The 23,261-nt window shown below is 53.6% G+C and overlaps 1 protein-coding gene, 1 pseudogene and 1 gene segment (V, D, J or C); all 3 read left to right on the top strand.

Moving 5' to 3' along the window:
• Window positions 1-23,261, top strand: part of LOC104638263 (M1-specific T cell receptor alpha chain-like) — a 487,043-nt gene that overhangs the window by 57,251 nt on the left and 406,531 nt on the right. The gene's annotated exons all lie outside the window — the stretch shown is intronic.
• Window positions 16,719-17,458, top strand: LOC142604950 (Ig heavy chain V region C3-like; annotated as a pseudogene).
• LOC142605026 (Ig heavy chain V region C3-like) lies at window positions 20,439-21,436 on the top strand. The segment is given in 2 exon segments: window positions 20,439-20,496; window positions 20,886-21,436. Coding segments are annotated over 2 exon segments (393 nt in total).

The raw sequence follows: 23,261 nt of genomic DNA, 5'->3' as shown, positions 1-23,261 counted from the left end.
GAGCGCGGCTCCGCTCGGCTCCTCTGCGGCTGCTGGGGGGCCCTTGGTCCCCGGCCGGCCCCGGCGCGGCAGGGCGTGATGGCGCGCGGGCTGGGGCCGTGGCTCCTGGCCTTGTCCTTGGCCGCGGGGCCGGCAGGTGAGAAGCGGGCGGGGAGGGCAGCGAGGCCGGGGCTGGGGCTGCTCCCGCGGGCGGCCCTGCCCCTTGCGGGGCCCCGGGGCTGCGGTTGCTCCCACGCCGGGCGCGCTGTCGCCTGTCACTCGTCTTCCTTAGCGGGGAAGCGGGGAGCGGGTGGCGTGGGGGGGAGCGGGAGAGGAAGCGGGAGGTGCAGAGGCAGAGTGAGATGTAGAGTCAGAGGGAGGCTTTCGTTCCGCGGTCGGGGTCGCAGTGCCGACAGCAAGCGCGGCTGAGCCCCGAGGAGGGCAGGCGGGGCCTTGCCCCGGTCGCGGGGCTTTGCCGGGAGAGAGGGGGTTGGCGGCTGTGGCTGTGGCGGGGCGGGTGTCGCCGGGGCGGCGGGTGAACGTCCTCGGGCCGTGGGCGCGCCCTGCCCGGCTGCCTGCGCTCTCCGTCCGCAGGGCTGTGGGCGCAGCTGAGGCTGGTGGAGACGGGCGGAGGGCTGCGAGCGCCCGGGGACTCCGTGCACCTCTCCTGCCGCGGATCTGGCTTCAGCTTCGGGGATTATAACGTTCTGTGGTACCGTCATGCACCGGGTAGCAGTCTCGAGTGGGTGTCCGTCATTAACATATGGGATAGTCCACGTTATGGACCCTCTGTGAGGGGTCGAGCCACAGTCTCCCGGGACAATTCCCATTCCGAGTCATCTCTGTCCCTGGGGGACCTGCGCCCTCAGGACTCTGCCCGCTACTTCTGTGCCGTTCGCACGGAGACAGGAAATCCAGCAGAGCTTTAACACAAACCTCCCACCCGGGTCCTGGCTCTGGGCCTGGGAGCTGGCAGGGAGGTGAGTCCCCCAGATGTTCAGGGTTATTCTCATAGAGTCATGTAGTTACAGCATAGAGTTTTCAAATGTTTGATTCTGACAGGGATGTCCTACCTGTTTCTGTCCCCAAATGAGCTCTAAGCCTTCTCTTTCCCATCTTCCCATGTATCATGCCAACCCTTTCTCCTCTAACATTCCCCAGTTCCTTGTCCTTTGCAAACAATGTTTGCTGTTTCCATCGAATCCCAGAGAATACTTTGGACACCCATAGATGGTGCTGGTGAGGGCTGTGAATAAGCCATCTCTCACATTTACCTGCCACATCTCTGGTGTACCCATCTCCGACAGCAGCTACACTTGGGACTGGATCCATCAGACTGCTGGCAGAGACCTGCAGCATATAGTGTTGCAGTATCCCTTCACGGGACTCCAGCACATTGCTTCATCCTTCCAGACGCGAGTCACCAGCTCTGCAGACCTCTCCAGGAACCAGCTGTCCCTGGAAGTGCTCTCACCATCGCCTGCAGGCACGGCCACCTATTTCTGCATCACCAGCGAGCTGGAAAAGGGCACAGTGCCTGAGACATGGGCAGGCCAGGGTAGAAAAGGAAGGAGGAGGTTTAAATCCAGCTGAGTCTTTTGTGGTTGCTGCAAAGCAAGGCTGTTCCCAGACTTCTCAGGAATAGTCTGGTGTGGCTTTACCTGGAAACAGGCACAGAGGTGCTGCAGCAGCATTAGCAGCAGCAGAGTCTCCCACAAGCACCCACAAACCCCTGAACATGCCGTTACCTTCTTTCTTCCTTCTCAGTCTCTGCTGCGAGGACAAAGTGACAGGGGAAAAGTTTTGCATAGGAAGAAGCACAGTGGGCATTGAAGAAGCACAACTTGAACATGGAAATCTAGAGTTGAAGTGAGTTTTGAAACCTTCTATTGTTCAGGGAGCCCCAGAGTAGTGCAACAGGAGGAGCTGAGTCAAAAACTCTTTTGACGAGATGAGTATAGTCTCTTTGTTGTGTTGCTCCAAGGGACGCAGGGCACCATAGATCCCCCCGGCCCTGCATCCCCCTGCTTTTTTCCCCAGCCTCAAGCCTCCAGTTTCAATGGGTTCGTCTGCCCTCTGCAACTGCCCTTCCAAGCCCTGTCCTGGATCGTCTCCTCAAGGGGCTATGTTGGAGCACCGGTGAAAAGAGAGGGGAGGGGAAGGATTCAGACAGTGTGTGGAGGGCCACTGTGGAGTGGGCAGTGCTGCCCAAAATGGTGGTGCCTGTCAAGATGGTGTCACTGTGTCAGGGCTCGGTTAGGTGATGTGTCCTGTAGCACAAAGGTCCTAGGGGGAGCTCTGGGTTTCTGCTGTGTAGGATAAGCATGGAGAAGGGATTGTCCTTGCTCTGCTGAGCAGCCCCAAGAGCCTGATCCCTGCTGAGTCCTGCACACATGAGTTTTGGAGATGAGCTGTGTGTTTTCAGCATGCACATCTACCCCAGAGCTTCAGAACCAACCACATCCTGGAGCTCACCTGGCCTTTCTAGCTCAGCGGGTCAGGAAGAGGTTTACAGAGGGAGAGGGAACTGGAGAAGCATCAGCATGGGGGAGCGAGTTGGGTGCTGGGTCAGAGTGGAGGGAGCAGGATGAGGAGCACATCTGCCTAGAGATGCCCTGTCCAAGCAGAGCTGGACTCTAGGTGGACCCATCCAGGAGCAGCAGCTCAGCAGCAGCAAGGGACGTGGGCCTTCCCGTGAGGACAAGCTGCCACCCCCAGGGCCAGCTCCAAAGTCCCAGCACAAACACTGCAGTCCTTCCCTAAAGGAAGGTCGAGGGTGGCCCCACAGCAACACCTCACCTTTTGCCTAACAGAGGTTTTTCTGCCAAGCGAGCATCAACTGGTGCTGCTGCTCCAGCCCCCGCCTCTCGCCTTCTCTGTTGTCATAGATGGAGGGAGTGACGCAGAGGGACTAGGACTGACTACAGGCAGAGAGGCAGAGGCAGGGAAGATGTGGGCAGAGTTGTTCTGCCGGCAGAGAGAAGCTGGAGGGAGGCGACAGAGAGTGGGCCTGGCCATGTGGACTGCCATGTGCATGGGGTTACTGCCCATGGTAGGTAAGTGAAAGGAAGGGGTGATGGCCCCCACCCCTGCCCCCAGGAACTGAGCATGCCCCTGTGCTCTGCACAGCTCTGCAGAGCTCTGTGGAGCTGTGCTGATGGCTTGCAGCCTGACCTGTGCCTCTGGCCTGACCTCCCCACCCAGTCCTGCAGCACACGGTGGGAACAGCACTCTTCTAGCCATGAGTTAAGCACCTCTGTCCAGCCTGCCTCCTCTGCAGTGTGGGGACAGGCAGGGCAGTGACCTGCTACTCGCACATCGTGGGGCCTAATGCTTTGCTCTTGGACTGGACACTCTGCTCATGGGGCACTGCAACCCATCTTGCAAAGACCAGGTCAAGGATGGCAGCATGGGGCCCAAGCCCACTTGCCCATGGGAGGTCCTTGTCCCTCCTGTGTGCTTACAGAGCAGTTTCAGGGACAGGAGAGTGGGTTCCTCACCATCCCAGCTTGGCAAAGACAAAGGGATTTTCCTTGAAAATGCAAAACCTTTGAGTAGGTAAATTGGGAAGAGTTCCCTGTCTGACAGGGAGAAGGAGGGAGGGAAACGTGGTGTCTCCCACCTCATGAGCCCTGATTCCTGGTACCAGCTCTATTCCTCTGCCCATCTCTGTCAGGTGGGCTCACAGAGAACAATTCAGTCCTCCTGCTGGTCCTGTGCCATCCAATGCCCCCACCAGTGCTGCCCAACCTTTGCTTATTCTTGGAGTGATCAGAGCTCGTTCTCGCTCTCTGCAGCAGTCACTGCCCAGGTGGCCTTGGAGCAACACATGAGGGAACTGGCCGTGCGAGAGGGAGATGGAGTCACCTTCCAGTGCAGCATGAGTGGAGGCAGAATGAGCAGCTACTACATGTTCTGGTACCGGCAGGGGCCACGTGGCACTCTGGACTGGATTTACAAGGAGGGTGATTACTATGGAGAAGGTTTCCAGGGTCGCTTTAAGGGAATAGTGGAGAGCTCCCAGAACAGATTCACGCTGCAGATCCAGGCAGCAAAGCAAGGGGATGAAGCAGTGTATTACTGTGGTGCTAGCCTCACCCTGGAGCAGCTCTGCAGCAGAGTGGAGCAAAAACTGTCTGACAGAGAATACAGACTTCTCAGCATTTCATTCTAGCAGCCACTAACCAGACGTTGGTGTGACGCAATGGCAGGTGCAGGAAACAGACCTTTGGCGTGCTTGCAGTAGAAGGCAGTGAAGGGAAGGAAGTGTGGTTGAAGGGCTGAGACCGTTTATGATGCAGGAGGATCTATTCTGGGCGCTTCAGAGCCTGGGTGGTGAAGTGCATGTAATTGCACATTACCTGGGGTCCTGTCCAACATGGCCCAGGTTTTCCTCCATGGCTGGGCTGTAGAGCTATGGGGTCATGGAGATAGATGGGGAGCGGTGGCTTACAGGAGTACTGTAGTGGATGGAGCCAGGCTGTTTAGGAAAGGCAGAGGGCAGATGAGCATGGGTGACATTGTGGTGGGTGGCTGCTCAGGAGGAAGATGTAGATGATATGTAGTGGTTTGAGCTTGCTGGCCCCCATGTGCCCACCAAGCCACTCTATCAGTCCCCCTCCTCCTGTGAGCAGGGGGAAAATGTATAATGACAGGGTGATGGGTCAAGATAAGGACAGGGAGATGACCCAGCAATTACCATCACAGGACAAAGGACTTGACTTGGGGAAATTAATTTGCTTTATTGCCAATTAATTCAGAGTAGGATAATGAGACATAAGAACAAATCTAAAAACACCTTTCCCCCACCCCTCCCTTCTTCCCAGGCTCAACTTCACTCCCAACTTGTCTCTACCTCTTCCCCCTGAGCAGTGAACGAGAACAGGGAATGTGTGCTGTAGTCACTTCATAACACTTTTTTATCTGCCGCTCCTTCCTTCTCATGTTCATCTTGTTGATACTCCAGCGAGGTGTCCCACCCATGGGAAACAGTTCTTCATGAACTTCTCCAACATGGGTCCTTCCCACAGGCTACAGTTCTTCACATACTCCTCCGGCATGAGTCCTTTCCATAGGGTGCAGTCCTTCAGTTCCAGCATGGTTCCCCTGCAGAGCACAGGTCCTGCTAGAAAACTTGCTCCAGGGTACACTCCTCTCCGCAGGACCACTGTTCCTGCCAGGAGCCTGCTCCAGCGTGACCTCTCCACGAGGTCACAGCTTCATTCAGGGCAAATCGGATTTCTCCGGCGTGGGGTCCGCTATGGGCTGCAGGGTGGATAGGTGGATATCTACTCCATCATGGTCCAGCATGGGCTGCAGAGGGACAACCTGTGTCACCATGGTCTTCACTACAGGCTGCAGGGGAATATCTGCTGCAATGCCTGCAGCACCTCCTCCCTCGCCTTCCTCACTGACAGTCAGCATGGCTTTGTGCAGTGGAAATTGAGCTTAACCAAATGTGAAGCCTTCTACAATAAGACGATGGGTCTTGGTGGATGGAGAGAGGGTGGGTGTTGTGTATTCTGAATTGAGTTACACTTTCAGCACTGAGTTCCCTGGAAACATCAGAGACAAGGCTACTTGTTATGGACCAGATAAGTGCTCAGTGACATGGAGTGTGCAAGGGTACATCTTCCTTCCTCCAGCCTTTCCCCCTGGCCTCTGGGATTCCTGAAGGACAGTTTTGCTTGTAAAGACTGAGAGGAGTAAGGCATTTATTACCTCCACAATTTTCCATGTCCTCTATCACCAGGTCCTCACCCCGTTCAGCAGTGGACCTGCATTTTCCCTAGGCTTGTTTTTCCATGCAGGCCTGCTGGCATTTTGCCTGACTCCTTGCTCATTGGGATGGACTACTCTTGAGCTCAGCTCTTCTGGGACTGTGGACTACTGCGTCCAGTCCTGGGCTCCCCAGCACAGAAAAGATGTGGACATCCCAGAGCAAAAGTAATGATGGGCCATGAAGATGAGGAAGGGAGCATCTGACATAGAAGGAGAGCCTGAGAGAGCTGGGTTTGTTCAGCATAGAGAAGAAAATGCCATGGGGGGATTTGTGAGTGTGTGTAAATACCTGAGGCTGCGTAGTCTCCATTCCTGCAGACAGTCAAAATGGAAGTGGACAAGGTTGTGGGTAGCCTACCGTCCCGAACCCCAGAAGGTAGCTAAGGCCCACGCAGCTGCTCGCTCAGTCACCTGCAGCGGGATGGGGGAGGGAATTGGAATTGTAAAAGAGAGAAAATATTAGTGTTGAGATAAAGAGAGTTTTAATAAGTAAAGCAAAAGCTGCATGCACAAACAGAGTAAAATAAGAAGTTAATTCTCTTCTTCCCATCAGCAGGCAGATGTTTAGCCATTTCCAGGAAAGCAGGCCTTCATCACATGTAGCAGCTACTTGGAAAAGACAAATGTCGTAATTCTGAATATCCCCCTTTCCTCCTTCTTTCTCCCAGCTTTTATTGCTTCGCATGACATCGTGTAGTATGGAATATCCCTTTGGCCAGATGTGGTCAGCTGTGCAGGTGGTGGAGCAACGTAAGAAACAGAGAATGCTGATGCTGCATCCCTGATGCTGCGTAAGCACTGTTCAGCAGTAGCTAAACCATCGGTGTGTTGTCAACATGGCTTTGGTCAGAAAACCTCGCAGCTGCCCATACAGGCAGCTATGAAGACAAGTAATTCCATCCCAAGCAGACCCATTATGCCCACTCTAGCTGGCCCTGCTTCAAGCAGGAGGGTTCAACTAGACCTTTTCCAGAGGTCCATTACAGCCTCAACCCTTCTGCCGTCCGAGGAGCAAACTGGCTCCTGTTCTGCTCCCCTTCCTTGTAGTCTTTTCCTGGGGAGCCTGAAAGGACAGCGTCAGGCCTGATGGCCAGCCAGAGCTTTTAAGAGACAGCTTTGGGGGCTGGAAATGCTTTGGCAGTACTCCAGCATCCTTGGCTTTCTGACTGGCAGATAGATCTCTAGTCTTTCCTCCTGGCCTCATGGGCTGCCAACATGCCGCCATGTACCCGCTGCAATCCTCCGGCAGAGGCCTTTGGGTGTGATTGAATTCCCTGCCCTCCCCTCCCCTCCGTCCAGGAACCCTGCCTCCAGCAACCAGCTGTGGCCAGCAATAGGCCTCTCAGGCTCCAGGCAGCAGCCAGTCAACTGGTCAGATGGGGATGCGTGTTATTCCCCATGCTTCCAAAGCCAGGCTCTAGGTTTGTTTGATAGGATAGAAGATGATAATGACAATGATAATGATAATGATGATGATGATATAATAATAGAATATATAAAACAAGTGATACACAGCACCATTGCTCACTATCTGCTAACCAATGCCCTTCATTTCCCGAGCTGCGGTCGTTCCCCCGGCCAGCTTACCCCAAGTTATATACCAAGCATGAATGGAATATCCCTTTGGCCAGTTTCAAGCAGATGTGACTTCCCACGGTGCTTCCTGTGCACCCCCAGCCTCCTCACTGGTGGGGCAGTATGAGAAGCTGAAAAGTCCTTGACTTGGTGTAAACACTGCCTGGACACAAGCAAAACATCAGTGTGCTATCAACATTTTTCTCACCCTAAATCCGAAACACAGCACTGTGCTTGCTACTAGATAGAAAATTAACTCTATCCCATCTGAATCAAGGCCAAGGCATAAGAGGACAGCAAGTTTTGCTCAGCACACATGTAAAAAAGCTTTTTCTGTAAGTCATCAGGGTGGCAGCTGTGAAAGGCAAGATGCTAACTGCAATACCACTTCTGTAGAAGAATGGAGATGACCTGAGACCATGATCTTTTACATCAGGATCCATGTGATGCAGAGACCCAACCTAGCACAGAACTCCCCATACTGACCAGAAAACCACAGAAGACTGTCATGGTTTAGCCCCAGCCAACAGCTGAGCACCATGTGGCTACTCGTTTGCCCCCCTCCCCCGGTGGGATGAGGAGGAGAATGGGGAGACAAACTCAAAACCTCGTGGGCTGGGATAAGGACAGTTTACTGGGACAGCAAAGGGGGAGAGAAATAAAAACCACGGTACTTATAACAGAATATGCAAAACTGGTGATACACAATGCAGTTTCTCACCCACCGATCATACAACTCAGACCCATCCTGAAGCTGGATCGTACTCGAGCCTCACATCCTGGACACATGCCCCCTCCAGGACTAGCCCCCCTTGGGTGATTTTTACTGTACTACTGTTCATATACATATAGCAATTGTAGCAATTAACATCATACAATTTAATTTACTGGCTATTCTCACTCACCCAAAATCAAATCCCCTTGAGCTACACATCGGACTTCCCCATCCTTCTGCATCACCCACCAAGTACATCCAGGTCCTTGAGCAAAAGCAATGCCACAGATGGGTTTGCTTTTGTCTGAAGCGGAACTAACCCAGACTCTCTTCCCCAACATGTTCTCCATACATACTATGGGGACTTTCTCCCCTTCTACAGTGCGTGGCAGTTTTGTTTGGGCAGGGCCAGCACGACTGGTAGACCCCCTAGAGTTAACCAAGCAGGTGCCTTTGCTAAATGTGTATCTCAAAGTTTGAAGGTCCCAACACCCATTGCTCTCAGTGTAGTCTTTAGCAGTCCATTGTATTGTTCAATTTTCCCAGAGGCTGGTGCATGGTAGGGGATGTGATACACCCTCTCAATGCCATGCTCTTTGGCCCAGGTGTCTATGAGGTTGTTTTGGAAATGAGTCCTGTTGTCTGACTCAAATTCTTTCTGAGGTGCCATGTCATCACGGGGCTGGCTTTTCAAGGCTCAGGATAGTGTTCTGGGCCGTGGCATGGATCACGGGATATGTTTCCAGCCATCCAGTGGTTGCTTCCACCATTGTGAGTACATGGCGCTCGCCTTGGTGGGTTTGTGGCAGTGTGATGTAACCAATTTGCCAGGCCTCCCCATATTTACATGTCAGCCATCATCCTCCATACCAGACAGGCTTTACCTGCTTGACTTGCTTGATTGCAGTGGATGTTCTCCTGATCACTCCTTGGCTCTCCAGTTGACGAATCAGCTTATGGATGGGAATCAGGGTGTCTCGGTTGGCACGATATTGCCATCAGTGCACAGTTGTGGTAGTGATTGGCTCCTTTTGTTCTTCGATGCTGAGCAACCTCACAACAGAAGGGTCCTCCGAGAGACCAGGCAAGGTAGACAGCTGTTCAGTTCCCTCTGTCTCCAAGGCAGCTATGCCCAAAGCCCACCAGTACCGTTTTGGGTCCTTCAAATACCCTCTCCGGAAGTAGTCTATGCCAAGAGTACAGGAAGTCTCTGGGCCAATCACAATGGGGGGCTTTTGCCACTCATTCCCAGTGAGGCTCACTTGGGCCCCCAGTGCAGTTAGCTGTTGGGATGCCCCTGTCACTCCAGAAATACAGATGGGTTCTGCCGCTTCAAAGCTGGATGGCACTAGTGTCCACTACAGCCTTGTACTCTTGTGGATCTGATGTGCCAGGCCATTGGATCCACACAGTCCAATAAACCCAGTTGTCCCTTGTCCATTTCCTCCACCTGGCTGGAGGCAGGGCCCCTCTAATCCTGCTCATCATATTCACTACTCACTTCTTGCAAAATTGACTTAGAGGTCCCTTCAAGAGGATCACACTTACGAGTAGACCTTCCACTCGGTCTGGGGGACTGGCCGCGGGAAACAGGAGCGGTGTTTTTCCTGAAGGAATCCCCTTTTGTGACTGTTTTGCCTTGCAATTCATGTACCCGTGCCTGTAGTGTCAAGGTAGACTTTCCATCCCACTTCCTCGTGTCCTCTCCATGGTCACACAATAAAAAACACAGGGTGCCTCATGGTGTGTACCCTCTATATCCTCTCTCCTGAGCAGAGGAACGCTTACTCTGAATAGCTGAGATACTGGTCCATACACGTGGGAGTAGGACATACCCTCTCTGAATTGCTGGAACTCCCAGAAGAGTTTCTCCACAGCCAAGACAAGGGAGGAAGGGAGATTCTCTTCATATTGCTGGAGTCAGCCAGCCATTTCATCCACTGTTTTTGCCTCTTCGCTTTTCCAGTCCATTACTGCCAGTGAGTTGGCATACAATGATGGTGCGCTCTGTATAAACTTCTACCACATGGGCCATGTGCACTGGACTGTATCAAGGTCTCTGGGTAACTGCACATTGTTCGGGTCATAACAAACCGTCTCCTGCACAGCTAATTCCCTCAGATACTGGATACCTCGCTCCATGGTGGTCCACTTGCCTGGCCGACATATGACATCCTCGCTGAAGGGATACCTTTCCCTCACACTTGACAGGAGTCGCCTCCAGAGGCTGAGGGCCTGTGCCTTCTTCCCAATCACCTTGTCAATACCCCCTTCCCTATACAGGGATCCCAGCTGCTTGCCCTCCCTGCCCTCCAATTCCAGGCTACTGGCCCCATTATCCCAGCATCGGAGCAGCCAGGTAAGGATGTGCTCCCCTGGAAGGCGGCTGAAATCTTTTCTCATATCTCACAGCTCACTCAGGGACAGGGATTGGGTGATCACTTCTGGTTCTGGCTCTTCTTCCTGTTCTTGTGATGGTCCCGGTTCATCATCATCCTTCACTAAGTGAACTGATTTCTTTGTGTTTCTTCTTTTGTATAGGGGCAACTGATACAGGTATGGGTTGTTTTTTGGTTCACCTGCAGTCCTCGTCATGGGGGTTTGAGTAGCCACAGTGCCTGTCATGGGGTTTGAGTAGCTGCAGTGCCTGTCACAATGGTTGGGGTAGCTGCAGTGCCTGTCGTGGGGTTTGGTGTAGCTGCTGTGCCAATGGGTCTGTTCTCTCTCTTCCCCCTGATGGCACTGCCTACTATCAAGCAGTGTGTGCTGCTGGCCAGAGCCCAGCACAGTGAGGTAAGTTGTGCCTCCTTGGAATAGCCACAGCATTTCCATTTCAAATATTCTATCACTTTCTCAGGGTCCTGTAGTTGTTCAGGGGTGAAGTTCCAAAACATTGGGGGTGAGAAGTTCTCTAGATACCTGCCCATACTCTCCCACATGCCATGCCAGCCCTGACTATTCAGCCTTGTGGAAGATCTCTGGGTGATATTCTTAAAACACTTTTTTGTAACTCTGAACAAGACTTGAAACACATCCAGAAGACATAATAATAGGAACATGCTGGCTTGAACATCCCAAGGGTATTCAAAATTCTCAAAAGGTGTTGTGACTAGCCTGAACAGAAAAGGGGAGGTGAAAGAGTGGGAGAAAGTATCCCCCCTTCAGTCTTTCCCATAGATTGGGTGCAATTATTAATCAGTTAAACAGATGTCATCCGAGGTATGGGCATGACAGCAAAGCCCCATACCAATACCAACTTAAGCTCATGACCATTGATGTTATCATATCAGAAGCTGATATTGCACAGTACAGCAAAATGAGAATCCAGACTCCTCTCCCAGAGATGATAAACAGCATCACAAGAAGTACATACAGCAAGTAAGGGTTTAGATACCACAGCCATGTGACCAAACAAAACACCATTGTGACCAGTGGCTGCTTAAAACAATACAATAAATACAACTTTGTTTTAACAGGCTACGGTCAAATCTGTTGTTATCTCAACCCTTCATGCCCCACGTTGGGCGCCAAAAAGGACTGTCGTGGTTTAGCCTCAGCCGGCAGCTGAGCACCACGCACCCTCTCGCTTACCCCTCCCTCGGTGGGATGGGGAGGAGAATGGGGAGATGTCCTGGTTCTGGCAAGGACAGAGTTAATTTCACAAGGAGCCAGGACAGGTGAGCCAAGCTGGCAGGGGGCTATTCCATACCATGTGATGTCATGCTCACCATAAAAGGGGGGCTAGTCGGGCAAGGGCGAGTTCGGCGTGGCTCCCGGACAGGTTGAGTGTCTGGTGGTCGGTCCTCGGATCGGTAAATTGTTCTCTGTTATCACCCATTGTGAATATCTGTTATCAGTACTGTTGTTGATTGTTTCCCTCTCCCTTGTTGTCCCAGTAAACTGCCCTTATCCCAACCCTCCAGGCTTTGCTGTTGTTTTTCCGTTCTCCTCCCCATCCCACTGGGGGAGGGGTGAGTGAGAGGCGCGTGGCACTCAGCTGCCGGCTGGGGCTAAACCACATCAGTCCTTTTTTGGTGCCCAACGTGGGGCATGAGAAAATCGAGATAAGGATAGTAATTGGAAGAGGTAACGGGCAAAACATGGACTGAACATAGCTTGAGAGTGAAATAGTGGTGAAGGGACTAGAGGTAGATTTTGTGTGTAGATTGTCCACTCGTTTGGTGGTGTGATAGTGTTGTTTTGATTTTGGTGTGGGGAATTCTTTTTTCTTTTTCCTCATCGATGTGATTAGTGTTTGCAAAGTTTTTGTGTTGAATGTATATTTTAATGATAATTCTTAAATATGTGATTCACAGAGGCGAGGGGTGGAATGTGTTGGGTTTGCGTGGCAAGGTTTTGGTAATGGGGGGGCTACAGGGGTGGCTTCTGTGAGAAGTTGCTAGAAGCTTCCCCTGTGTCTGACAGAGTCAATGCCAGCTGGCTCCAATGCGGACCCGCCGCTGGCCAAGGCCGAGCCACTCAGCGTCTCTGTGGTAACATATTTAAGAAAGAGAAAAACAGTTAGGGCTTTTGCAGCCAGAGAGAGGAGTGAGAAGATGTAAGAAACTCTGCAGACACCAAGGTCAGTGCAGAAGGAGGGGCAGGAGGTGCTCCAGGCGCCGGAGCAGAGATTCCCCTGCAGCCGGTGGTGAAGACCATGGTGAAGCAGGCTGTCCCCCTGCAGCCCATGGAGGAAGGATGAGGGGGTGTAGAGATCCCACCTGCAGCCTGTGGAGGACCCCACGCTGGAGCAGGTGGAGGCACCCGAAGGAGGCTGTGGCCTGTGGGAAGCCCGCGCTGGAGCAAGCTCCTGTCAGGACCTGTGGACCCATGGAGAGAGGAGCCCACGCCAGAGCAGGTTTGCTGACAGGACTTGTGACCCTGTGGGGGACCCACGCTGGAGCAGTTCGTGAAGGACTGTAGCCCATGGGAGAGACTCACATTGGAGAAGTTCATGAAGGACTGTCTCCCGTGAGAGGGACCCCACGCTGGAGCAGGGGAATGATGAGAGGAGTCCTCCCCCTGAGGACAAAGAAGCAGCAGAAACAACGTGTGATGAACTGACCACAACCCCCATTCCCCGTCCCCCTGTGCCGCTGAGCGGGGGGGAGGCGGAGGTTGAAGCCAGGAGTGAAGTTGAGCCTGGGAAGATGGGAGGGGTGGCGGGAGGTGTTTTAAGATTTGGTTTTATTTCTCATTCCTCTACTCTGTTTTGCCTAGTAATAAATTAGATTAATTTCCTCTCTAAGTTCAGTCTGTTTTGCTCGTGATGATAATTAGTGAATGATCTCTCCCTGTCCTTATCTCGACCCACAAGCTTTTTGTTGTACTTTTTCTCCCCTGTCTAGTGAAGGAGGGGAGTGATAGAGCGGCTCTGGTGGGCACCTGGCCCCCAGCCAGGGTCAACCCACTACAGTCCTTTGTGGCCCCCAACGTGGGACTCGAGAAAATCGAGATAAGGATAGTAATTGGAAGAGGTAACGGGCAAAACATTGACTGAACATAGTTATCCACCCCTTATTCCATACCATCTACGTCATGCCCAGATTATTTTACAGATCTCATTGCCTTACTCTATGGGCTATCACTCTAAAATGTCTGTCGAGTTCATTTAGTCCGTGGCTTTGGGTTCCATCTGCCATTACAGTCTCTCAGAGCAGGAGCAATGGTGCGTGCTGCTGGATTGTTGCACGCTGTATCCGGAGTCTTCACAGCCGGTGTATCTGGTATGATCCATGCTCACAGTCTGGATGTCAAAGATGTGATTTTCGATAAAGTTTCTGGGCACCAGTTGAAGTCAGTACTAGTTCCATCATCGTGGCACTTTGTTCAGTTTCAAAGTCCATCCTTCATTAGTTTTGGGTGAAAATAGCCAGTAAATTAAATTGCATGATGTTAATAGCGATACACTGTATCAATGGTATAACCATAAGAATCACCCAAAACTAATGGGTGCCAGAACAAGGACAGGAGACAAAGGCAAAGCCTCTTGGGTTGGGATATTGACAGTTTGCTGGGACAGCAAGGGAGAGGGAAATAACAACAACAGTACTTAACAGAATATGCAGAACTGGTGATGCAAAATGCAGTTTCTCACCCAACAACCATACAACTCAGACACATCCCAAAGCTGGATCATTCCGAGTCACGCCCCCCTCTCCGACTAGCCCCCCTTTTATGCTGAGCATGATGTGACATGGTATGGAATACCCCCTTTGGCTAGTTTGGGTCACCTGTTCTGGCTGTGTCCCACCCCAGCTTCTGGTGAAGATTAACTCTCTCCTATCTGAACCCAGGACAAAGATTTACCCTCCAATGAAACCAGGTGTATAACCACAGCCAGAAAAGCAGTCGACCAGAATCTGGGATAAAGCCCCCCACCTGCATGGGACCTCGGTTTACAACAATGAAGATTCCTCCACCACTGACCATACGTCTGTACAAAATGCACATGACAAATACGTACTGATCCTGCGTAGGACAAGTACGTACCGATTATGCGAGCAATAGTCAACTATCAGCCACATATACCAGCCCTGCTTTCCTCTCCATCATGATCCCACCATGGATGAGGCTAGGGCACCGCTATGTGCCTAGCTAAAATATAAACCAGTACATTCCCTGGGGAATTCTATGCTAAGCATCCTTGTCTCCCTCCTAGGCTAGTGAAGAACTGACTTTACATAGCAAAGTCTGCGTTGCAGTTTTCCCCTTTGCCCTGGCAGGTATCACCTGCAAAGGGGTGGATGTGCCTGTGAGTCTTTCTGAGAGTGACAGGGAGGTTGAGGTTGGAAGGCATCTCAGAAGGTCATGTGGTACAAGCCCCCTGCTCAAGCAGGGCCACCCAGAGCCAGATGGTCAGGACCATGTCCAGACAGCTTGTGAAGACCTCCAAGCATGGAAAATCCACAACCTCTCTCCTCTCCTCTTCAGGAGAGGCAATCTGTGCCTGTGCTCAGCCACAGTGATGGTTCAAAAGCATTTCCTGATGTTCAGATGGAGCCCACTGTTTTTGAGTTTTTGTGCATTGCCCCTTGACCTGTCACTGAGCACCACTGAAGAGAGCCTGGCCCTGCCTTCTCTGCACCCACACTTCACATGTTTTTCTATGTTGCTGAGATGCCCCCTGAGCCTTCTCTTCTCCAGGGGAAACAGTCCCAGCTCTCATGGCTTTTCCTGATGTGTTGAGAAATTATTTTACTAAACAATGATTAGCTTTGAATTTAACAAGGCCTATTAGTGTATGGAGAAGATATCCTCACCTTGAGAACAGAAACATCCTGGCAGGATTGCTCAAACAAGGTTGATAAGGAAGAACAGCTTGGCCGGACAACAGAGTTGGGAACCATCCAAGGAGAAGACACTGTCCTCAAAGAATCAAAGGGAAAAAGGAGTGGGGGGCTGACTCACCAAATGACCACCGATGACCACCCGAGAACCCTGTACATGCATAGTGTAGTTTTGCAATGCCAACATTATGTAAATGTAGTAGATAGGCGGAGAGGCGGAGATTTCTTGGAAAATATATGAATATTCATGTCTTAAGGTATATAAAGAATGAACTTCTGTTTTAAAGGTATGCATGATAGGCGGAACTATCCCCTGTACATGTGGTGCCGAACAAAGCAATGCCTGCTTTCTAATACTAAAACGGAGTATTGGAGAGTTTATTATCCCAGATTTGGTGACAGATGTAAGAGGTTCTGCATCCCATAATCACCATCGTGGCCCTTCACTAGACTCTCCCCAGTATGTCCAAGTCTCCCCTGTACTGGGGAGCCCAGAATTACTCCTAGTACTCCAGGTGGGAGTTCTGCGGCGTTGAGGAGAGGGGAAGGATCCCCTTCCTGAGCTGCTGGAAACATTGCTCCTGTGCAGCCCAGGACACCTTCAGGCCTCTTTGCTGCCAGGGGCCATAGCTGGCTCGTGGTCAAGTTGTTGTCCAGCAGAAGCCTCAGGTCCTTTTCTGCACCTGTGATTTCCGTCTGAGCAGCCCCCGGGTTGCCCTGGTGCATGGGGTTGTTCCTCCCCAGGTGCAGGACTTTGCTCTTCCCCCTGAGGAACTGCATGGGGTTCCTTCCTGTCAATTCCTTCTCCAGCCTGTCGAGGTGCCTCTGGATGGCAGCACAGCCCTCTGTGTGCCTTGTGGGCGCGGGCAGGGGATGGGGGTGAGGCCAGGGCGGGCTGGGGGTGCGGGGCACGGGGAGGGTCCTGCGAGGGGATGCTGCGGGTCGACAGCCCGTCCCTGGCGCTAGGACTGGCGCTGGGTCCGTCCTCAGCTGTGCCTGGCCGAGGCACCGGCCCCCTTCCGCAGGGCTCGTCAGGGCGACAAGCCGGGAGAGCAGCGGAGGCCGCGCTGGGAGCCGCGGGCCAGGAGCCTTGGTCTCCCGGGGCGCCGCGCTCCTCCTCTGGCGATGCCCCTGCCCCGCGCCCCTCCCCGCGCCCCCCCTTCTCCTCCCCCGAAGGGGCCGCGGCACCGGGGGGCCGGGCCGGCCCGGGCCGGGTCGGTTGTTTTTTGTTGTGGGCGGGCAGAGTCGTGGGTGCTGCCCCGGCGAGGGGCCGAGGCGTCGGGGCGGTGAGGAGCGGTCCCGAGCGCGGCTCCGCTCGGCTCCTCTGCGGCTGCCGGGGGGCCCTTGGTCCCCGGCCGGCCCCGGCGCGGCAGGGCGTGATGGCGCGCGGGCTGGGGCCGTGGCTCCTGGCCTTGTCCTTGGCCGCGGGGCCGGCAGGTGAGAGGCGGGCGGGGAGGGCAGCGAGGCCGGGGCTGGGCGCGGGGCTGGGGCTGCTCCCACGCCGGGCGCGCTGTCGCCTGTCGCTCGTCTTCCTTAGCGGGGAAGCGGGGAGCGGGTGGCGTGGGGGAAGCGGGAGAGGGAGCGGGGGATAGAGGATGAGGGAGATGCAGAGGCAGATGCACAGGGAGGCTTTCGTTCCGCGGTGGGGGCCGCAGTGCCGGGAGCAGGCGCGGCTGAGGGGGTGGTGGCTGTGGCTGTGGCGGGGCGGGTGTCGCCGGGGCGGCGGGTGAACGTCCTCGGGCCGTGGGCGCGCCCTGCCCGGCTGCCTGCGCTCTCCGTCCGCAGGGCTGTGGGCGCAGCTGAGGCTGGTGGAGACGGGCGGAGGGCTGCGAGCGCCCGGGGACTCCGTGCACCTCTCCTGCCGCGGATCTGGCTTCAGCTTCGGGGATTATGACGTTCTGTGGTACCGTCAGGCACCGGGTAGCCATCTCGAGTGGGTGTCCCTCATCAACATCTTGGATAGTCCACGTTATGGACCCTCTGTGAGGGGTCGAGCCACAGTCTCCCGGGACAATTCCCGTTCCGAGTCATCTCTGTCCCTGCGGGACCTGGCCCTCAGGACTCCGCCCGCTACTTCTGTGCCGTTCCCACGGAGACAGGAAATCCAGCAGAGCTTTAACAGGAACCCAGCAGGCAGCTAAAACAACGACATAACCTGTTACTCACTGCCTGCTCCCAGTGGGATGCAGGAGAGAACTGAAAATGGAAAAGGAAAAAAGAATCTCATTTGTTTAGATAAAGACAGTTTAAGAGGATAAAGTAAAGCAAAAAGGAAGACAATAACAATAACAACAAAACAACAACAATAATAACAATATATAAAAACGAAGTTGTGAACAGCACAATTTCTCACCACCCATAGTCGATACTCTGAAAGACCCCAATCTGACCCGCTTCCCAACTCACCCCTCAGTTCTGTATGGAACATGATGTCATATGATATGGACTATCCCTTTGGTCAGTTTGGGTCAGTTGCCCTGGTCATGTTACCTCCGAGCTACTGTGGTGTCCCCAGCCTTCTCGTTGGCAGGTCACTACGACAAGCTGTAAAGTGCGTGACAGCTCGGCAACAACAAAAAATGCCAGCGTGCTGTTGACATGCTTCTCACCCTGAATCCAAAACACAGTCCTGCACCAGCCACAGAAAAAATTAACTCTCTCCCTGCTGAAACCAGGACAGTATCCAGCCCTTATTCTAGAACATCTGCGTCATGTGCAGATCCAACATTTTCCAATCAATTGCAAATAATCACTGCCATTTTTCCTGTCCTTTGATACATACACACAGATATCATTGTCTTAGTAGACCACCAGTATGGAATGTCTGTACAATGGTCATAAATGTCCACAAAATGTCCATTGAGTTCCTTTAGTCTCTGACTAAGGGCTCCATCTGTCCTAACAGTCTTTCAGGGCAGGAGAGATGGTGTGTGATGGTGGATTGCTACATGCTGCATCCCAAACTTGTAGCTGATCAGTCCATGCTCGCGCTCTGTGGGTTGAAGACGTCAATCTTGAGGAAGTTGCTGGGCGCTCATTGCTGAAGCCTGTTGTGGTTTCATCACCTCTACACTTTGTTGCCTTTCATCAAAGATCATTCTTCATTACTCTGGATAATTCTTACTGTAATACTATGGCATATAGCAGTCATAGTAGCGATGACATGCATTATCATGTAGCAATTACCATCATACAATTTAAATCATTGGCTGTTCTCACCCAAAATCAAATCATCTTGAGGTACACATTGGACTGTTGCATCCTTCTGCATCACCCACCAAGTGCATCCAGGTCCTTGAGGAAAAGGAACCCCACGAATGTGTCTGGGAGCACCCCCGCCTGTCTTCCCAAATGTATTCTTCATGTGCACTACAGGGACTTTATCTCCTTGTACAGTACATAAAAGGTTTGACTGGGCAGGCCCAGCTCGATTGGTAGACCCCCTAGAGTTAACTGACCAGGTGGCCTTTGCTAACTGTATATCCCAATGTTTGAGGGTCCCACCACCCAGTGCTCTCAGTGGACTTTAGCAGTCCATTGTATCATTCGATTTTCCTGAAGGCTGGTGCATGGTAGGGGATGTGATACACCCACTCAATGCCATGGTCTTTGGCCCAGATGTCTATGAGTTTGTTTTGGAAATGAATCCTGTTATCTGACTCAGTTCTTTCTGGGGTGCCATGTCACCACAGGACTTGCTTTGCAAGGCCCAGGAGAGTGTTCGGGGCAGTGGCATGAGGCACAGGGTGTATTTCCAGCCATCTGTTGGTTGCTTCCATCATTAAAAGCACATGGTGCTTGACTTGGCTGGTTTGTGGGAGTGTGATATAAGCAATCTGCTGGGCCTCCCCATATTTACCTTTCAGCCATCGTTCTCCATACCAGAGAGGTTTTACCTGCTTTGGAAATACCAAAATCCATGTAGGAAACAGGTTGGCCGATCAGGTAGCTAAGGAAGCAGCTAAGGGGGGCATCTTTTTGATTGTCCTTAAAAAACACATTAACCTTCCCAAGGATAGGCCACAATATCGGGAACAACATGACCAATTGGCTAAAGCTCTAAATGCTAGTAAAAATTCGGAAGGATGGTGGATTACACCTGAAAACCAACTTGTAGTAACCTAACCTGTAATGAGGGAAATTGCAAAGCAGAAACATCAGTGTACACACTGAGGAACTGAGGCCATGATAAATGATTTGAAGGGACAGATTTTAAGTGTTAGAATGACCGGAATTGTAAAAAGTATAGTAAAGAAATGTGAAATTTGTCCAAAGAACAATCACGATGACCTATCCTGCGTCCTGAAGAAATTCAAGACTCGTGACCATAAAAGGGAAAAAGGAGTGGGGGCTAACTCCCCAAACAACCACTGATGACCACCCGAGAACCCTGTGCATGCATAGTGTAGTTTTGCAATGCCAGCATTATGTAAATGTAATAGATAGGCGGACAGGGGGAGACTTCTTGGGAAATATATGAATATTCATAACCTTAAGGTATGTACCGGATGAACTTTTGTTGTAGAGTATGCATGATAGGCGGAACTATACCCCGTGCATCCGGCGCCGAACACAGCAATGCCTGCTTTCTAATACTAAAGCAGAGTATTGGAGAGATTATTATTCCATTTTTGGTGCCAGTGCGGGCCGACAGCCCGTCCTTGGCGCTGGGGCTGGCGCTGGCGCTGGGGCTGGGTCCGTCCCCAGCTGCGCCTGGCCGAGGCGCCGACCCCCTTCCGCAGGGCTCGACGCCAGGGCGACAAGCCGGGAGAGCAGCGGAGGCCGCGCTGGGAGCCGCGGCCCAGGAGCCTTGGTCTCCCGGGGCGCCGCGCTCCTCCTCTGGCGACGCCCCTGCCTCGCGTCCCTCCCCGCGCCCCCCCTTCTCCTCCCCCGAAGGGGCCGCGGCACCGGGGGGCCGGGCCGGCCCCGGCCGGGTCGGTTGTTTTTTGTTGTGGGCGGGCAGAGGCGTGGGCGCTGCCCCGGCGAGGGGCCGAGGCGTCGGGGCGGTGAGGAGCGGTCCCGAGCGCGGCTCCGCTCGGCTCCTCTGCGGCTGCCGGGGGGCCCTTGGTCCCCGGCCGGCCCCGGCGCGGCAGGGCGTGATGGCGCGCGGGCTGGGGCCGTGGCTCCTGGCCTTGTCCTTGGCCGCGGGGCCGGCAGGTGAGAAGCGGGCGGGGAGGGCAGCGAGGCCGGGGCTGGGCGCGGGGCTGGGGCTGCTCCCGCGCCGGGCGCGCTGTCGCCTGTCGCTCGCCTTCCTTAGCGGGGAAGCGGGGAGCGGGTGGCTTGGGGGGGAGCGCGAGAGGCAGATGCAGAGGGAGACGCAGATGCAGAGGGAGGCTTTCGTTCTGCGGTCACGGCCGCAGTCCGGGAGCGGGCGCGGCTGAGCCCCGAGGAGGGCAGGCGGGACCTTGCCCCGGTCGCGGGGCTTTGCCGGGAGAGAGGGGGGTGGCGGCTGTGGCTGTGGCGGGGCGGGTGTCGCCGGGGCGGCGGGTGAACGTCTTCGGGCCGTGGGCGCGCCCTGCCCGGCTGCCTGCGCTCTCCGTCCGCAGGGCTGTGGGCGCAGCTGAGGCTGGTGGAGACGGGCGGAGGGCTGCGAGCGCCCGGGGACTCCGTGCACCTCTCCTGCCGCGGATCCGGCTTCACCTTCGCGAATGCTGATTTTTGGTGGTACCGTCAGGCACCGGGTAGCAGTCTCGAGTGGGTGTCCTTCATCTGGGTATCGGGTACTACAAATTATGGCCCAGCAGTGAAACATCGAGCCACAGTCTCCCGGGACAATTCCCGTTCCGAGTCATCTCTGTCGCTGCGGGACCTGTACCCTCAGGACTCTGCCCGCTACTTCTGTGCCGTTCGCACGGAGACAGGAAATCCAGCAGAGCTTTAACACAAACCTCACACCAAGGTCTTGGCTCTGGGCCTGGGAGCTGGCAGGGAGGCGAGTCCCCCAGATGTTCAGGGTTGTTCTCAGAGATCCATGTGGTTAACAGCATAGAGTTTTCACATGTTTGATTCTGACAGGGATGTCCTACCTGTTTATGTCCCCAAATGAGCTCTAAGCCTTCCCTTTGCCATCTTCCCATGTATCATGCCAACCCTTTCTCCTCTCCACAATTCCTTCCCCTTTGGAAACAAGTTTTGCTGTTTTTATTGTTTCGCAGTAGTACGTGTACCCAGTCATGGCCCAACTGATGAGGGCTGTGAATACCTGTGCTCTGGTTTTGGGCACGGCTCAGGTCGACTCAGTCCCGCCCAGGAGTTTTGCTGTCTGAGGAGGGAGCAGAAGAAATGGGAAGTACAGAGGGTCATTTGTGATCTCACTGGGAGAAAGGGGAAGTCTGTTGTACTCTCCCAGATCTGAGACTGTAACGGGAGCCAGAGCTTGTGAGCCCTTGTGTTTGCATCTGCTGGATTCTGGAGATCACAAGTAGAAGGCCAGGGAAGTGGTGGAGTAGATGAAGCGCTAGCTTGAGCTCTTCCTGGCTGCTCATACTTGTCTCCCAGGGTTGCAGGTGGCCTTTCTCAGTGCAGAGGCCTCTGGCCCGCAGTAGGGAAGGTCTCAGAGTCTGTCACGCTTACCTGCCACATCTCTGGTGTACCCATCCCCGAGAGCAGCTATGCTTGGGACTGGATCCGTCAGACTGCTGGCAGAGACCTGCAGCATATAGTGTTGCAGTATCCCTTCACAGGACTCCAGCACATTGCTTCATCCTTCCAGATGCGAGTCACCAGCTCTGCAAACCCCTCCAGGAACCAGCTGTCCCTGGAAGTGCTCTCGCCACCAGCTCCAGACACAGCCACCTATTTCTGTATCACCAGAGAGCTGGAAAAGGGCACAGTGCTTGAGAGACGGGCAGGGCCAGGGCATAAAAGGAAGGAGGAGGTTTAAATTCAGCTGGGTCTTTTGTGGTTGCTGCAAAGCAAGGCTGTTCCTAGACTTCTCAGGAATAGTCTGGTGTGGCTTTACCTGGAAACAGGCACAGAGGTACTGCAGCAGCAGCAGAGTCTCCCACAAGCACCCACAAACCCCTGAACATGCCGTTACCTTCTTTCTTCCTTCTCAGTCTCTGCTGCGAGGACAAAGTGACAGGGGAAAAGTTTTGCATAGGAAGAAGCACAGTGGGCATTGAAGAAGCACAACTTGAACATGGAAATCTAGAGTTGAAGTGAGTTTTGAAACCTTCTATTGTTCAGGGAGCCCCAGAGTAGTGCAACAGGAGGAGCTGAGTCAAAAACTCTTTTGACGAGATGAGTATAGTCTCTTTGTTGTGTTGCTCCAAGGGACGCAGGGCACCATAGATCCCCCCGGCCCTGCATCCCCCTGCTTTTTTTCCCAGCCTCAAGCCTCCAGTTTCAATGGGTTCATCTGCCCTCTGCAACTGCCCTTCCAAGCCCTGTCCTGGATCGTCTCCTCAAGGGGCTATGTTGGAGCACCGGTGAAAAGAGAGGGGAAGGGAAGGATTCAGACAGTGTGTGGAGGGCCACTGTGGAGTGGGCAGTGCTGCCCAAAATGGTGGTGCCTGTCAAGATGGTGACACTGTGTCAGGGCTCAGTAGGTGTCACATCCTGTGGCCACAAAGGTCCTAGGGGGAGCTCTGTGTTCGTGCTGTGTAGGATAAGCACAGAGAAAGGATTGTCCCTGCTCTGCTGAGCAGCCCCAAGAGCCTGATCCCTGCTGAGTCCTGCGCACATGAGTTTTGGGGCATGAGCTGTGGGTCTTGAGCATGCACATCTACCCCAGAGCTTCAGAACCAACTGTATCCTGGAGCTCACCAGGTCTTTGTTCCTTGGCGGGTCAAGGAGAGGTTTACACAGGAAGAGACAGCTGGAGAAGCGTCAGCACGGGGGAGCGAGTTGGGTGCTGGGTCAGAGTGGAGGGAGCAGAGTGAGGAGTACATCTGCCTAGGGGTGCCCTGTTCAAGCAGAGC

Source organism: Balearica regulorum, chromosome 24 (genome assembly GCF_011004875.1).
Source record: "Balearica regulorum gibbericeps isolate bBalReg1 chromosome 24, bBalReg1.pri, whole genome shotgun sequence".
NCBI lineage: Eukaryota > Metazoa > Chordata > Aves > Gruiformes > Gruidae > Balearica > Balearica regulorum.
This window is presented reverse-complemented; position numbering and strand designations above follow the sequence as displayed.